Genomic DNA, 2,611 nt, shown 5'->3' with positions numbered 1-2,611 from the left:
GTCCCTGCCCACGGCAGGGGGTGGGAACTAGATGATGTTGAAGGTCCTTTCCAGCCCAAACCATTCTGTGATTCTAAACTGCTGTTTGAGCCCTGCATGTTATTTGAAGGATCCTCAACCGTCTACTTTTTTATTTTCTATGCATATTTTGCAAGTTAGGTTTGGATAAATATGCAGTTTTGTGCGTTGTTGCTCTGGGAGCTTAATGAGGAAGTGAAAGGTGCTTTGTGCTTTCTTCAAAGGAAAGCTTAACATCAGTACTGACACCGTTCAACATGGGGTGGAAGGACTAACATATCTTCTCACCGAGAGCTCCAAGCTCATGGTAAGGACACCTTTGTGTAATGAGTTCAGGGAGATGCTCAAGAATTCTGAAAATACTGATGAATGGGGAAAGCCTAGTTCAAAAGTCTGATGATGCATGTTCTTTTAATTAAAAAAAAAAAAAGTGTCTCATGCTGTTCTCTTACTTAAACTCTGCGTCGGCATGTATGACTGGAGTGTGTATTCAGTGCCTGAAGCTAAAACTTGACAACATTTTAACAGCATATAGCGAGAACATGCAATAATTTAGTCTTCAGGTTAAGCTCTGACTAACTAACTAAAAAAAACTTGAGGAAAGATTTTGTTGTTGTTCAGCTACTGTAGGGGATGTGTGCTGCACTAACCACCTGCTCAGTATTCCTGATGTTTGATATGGTAGGTTTTGAGAGCTTTTTCAGCTCCTTACAGTTCTCCTAGCTGTAGAATTGTCCTCATATATTGCTGGAAGAAAATAACTGCACCATAACATGTGTAATGTTCACCTACAGTTTTATTTGTTTCTTAACAAATAACGATTATTCTACAGTTCTGTATTAAGGCCTGAATTGTTATTTCTAGATTTCTGAGATAGACTTCCAAGATTCCATTCATGTTCTGGGATTCTCAGAAGAATTTAACAAATTATTACTCCAGCTGTACCTTGATAACAGGAAGGAGATCAGGAGCGTTCTTGGTGAGCTGGCACCAAAGCTTCCCAGCTACCAGAGTCTTGAATGGAGACTGGATGTACAGGTAACTTCTCAAAAGTTTTCAGTATTCTGTATTTTGCTTTACCTTTTTTTTTTTTAACATCACAAACAACCACTGAAAATTAATTTATATTACTTCAAAGCAATTGAGGCAGCGGTTTTTCCTGTATTTAAAACTGATATAATTTTGTTATTGCACCAAAGATAGCTGGTTATAAGATGAACAGGATACGTAATGATGCAAAATATTTGTTGCTTTATGCAAATTGAATTCATAGCTCCATTGGTATTTTAAAAATGATTGCATATAATAAATATATTTGGTCTTAATTATTAGTTAATTTTCAGAAATATTATGAAAGCATTGATTAAAGTGGATTAGTATTGCTTAAATGATAAAACTAAATAATAAATTGCATATTATCGTTGATGTTGATGAAAAGGGTTTTTAAACCCTCCTGTAAGCAGGTCCTGCAAGCCTGCTGTGAATTGTAAACGTGAAAGTTGATAATGATCTGGTTTTGTTTGCTTCCCTGTTCCCATTTCATCTGCACTCCCTCACACAGCTTGCAAGCAGAAGTTTGAGACAACAGATTAAGCCTGCTGTGACCATAAAGCTACATCTTAATCGGAATGAAGATAAAACTGCCCAAGTGTTGCAAACCGACCCTTCTACCCTCCTGCACCTGATTCAGGAGCTGGACCAAGCTCTGGGGGAAATGAAAACAAACCATTGCAGGAGAATAGTGCGCAATATGAAATAGTATTGATCCGCGGCTGTTATTAACAACTAAAAACATGTTCACAAATGTGTTGTAAGGAAAAATAAACATCTGGATCAGATGAAATGCTTTCCTGTGCCAGGACCTTGAGGCAGGAATTGCAGGCTGCCTGTCCTCTGGTGTTGACTTTGCACACCTGCCTGATACGAGATAGGTCGCTGGTTTTGCTTTCGTTGCAAATGTGGAAGTTCAGCACGCTGTGCTGATGATCTCTTTATCTCTAAATTAGCATAGCTCTACTTGAAGAGCTTCCCTTTGTTAAGTGGAGCTGTCTCAATATTATACAAAGCTGCACATTTTTTTTTACATTTATCAAACTTTTTCCCTTGGGTTTGCTTCTGGTTTGAGACTTTTTAAAAACCCTGTACTGGTGGGAATGATGCTTCACGGGAGCGTTTCTTCTACGTAGACTTGTGTATGTGCATGTGGGACTGCTGCCCTCTTGCTCCAGAGGATTTAGTCAGCTCGCAGGTGGGGCGTTACACTGCTTTTCTACCCTTCTTACACAGCGAAAGAAGGTGTAATGAGGTGAACGCTTCATTTTAATGAAGCGAGGTTCATGCTTTCTGCAGGTAGCACTTGCCATAGAAAGCCCAGTGGCCTAAATATAAGTTATTGTACTCATTATTTCTGTATGTAAAGGTGATCTGAAAAATCGCAAAAGTAAAACCATGGGCCAGGAGGCAGATTAAGAATAGTGTTAACTTCTAAATCTGATCTCCATGGTGTGATGAAACAATTTTTGAACACTATTTGGGCAGTGTGCTCATAAAGGAAGGACAGTAACCCAGTACTGCAAGGTAAATTATGCTTGTC

At 38.9% G+C, this 2,611-nt stretch overlaps 1 protein-coding gene across 1 annotated transcript; it reads left to right on the top strand.

Annotated features, from left to right (window-relative positions):
* Positions 1 to 242: 242 nt before the first annotated feature.
* On the top strand, positions 243 to 1,777 carry COMMD2 (COMM domain containing 2; the record flags this gene model as incomplete). The annotated part of the gene is made up of 3 exons (XM_010075814.1): positions 243 to 325; positions 883 to 1,056; positions 1,580 to 1,777. Coding segments are annotated over 3 exons (455 nt in total), but the record flags the coding sequence as incomplete, so codon positions are not given.
* Positions 1,778 to 2,611: the final 834 nt, after the last annotated feature.

This window comes from Pterocles gutturalis, unplaced genomic scaffold (genome assembly GCF_000699245.1).
Source record: "Pterocles gutturalis isolate BGI_N339 unplaced genomic scaffold, ASM69924v1 Scaffold53997, whole genome shotgun sequence".
Taxonomy (NCBI): domain Eukaryota; kingdom Metazoa; phylum Chordata; class Aves; order Pterocliformes; family Pteroclidae; genus Pterocles; species Pterocles gutturalis.
The sequence above is the reverse complement of the archived record's forward strand: the minus strand, read 5'-3'. Positions and strand labels throughout refer to the sequence as shown.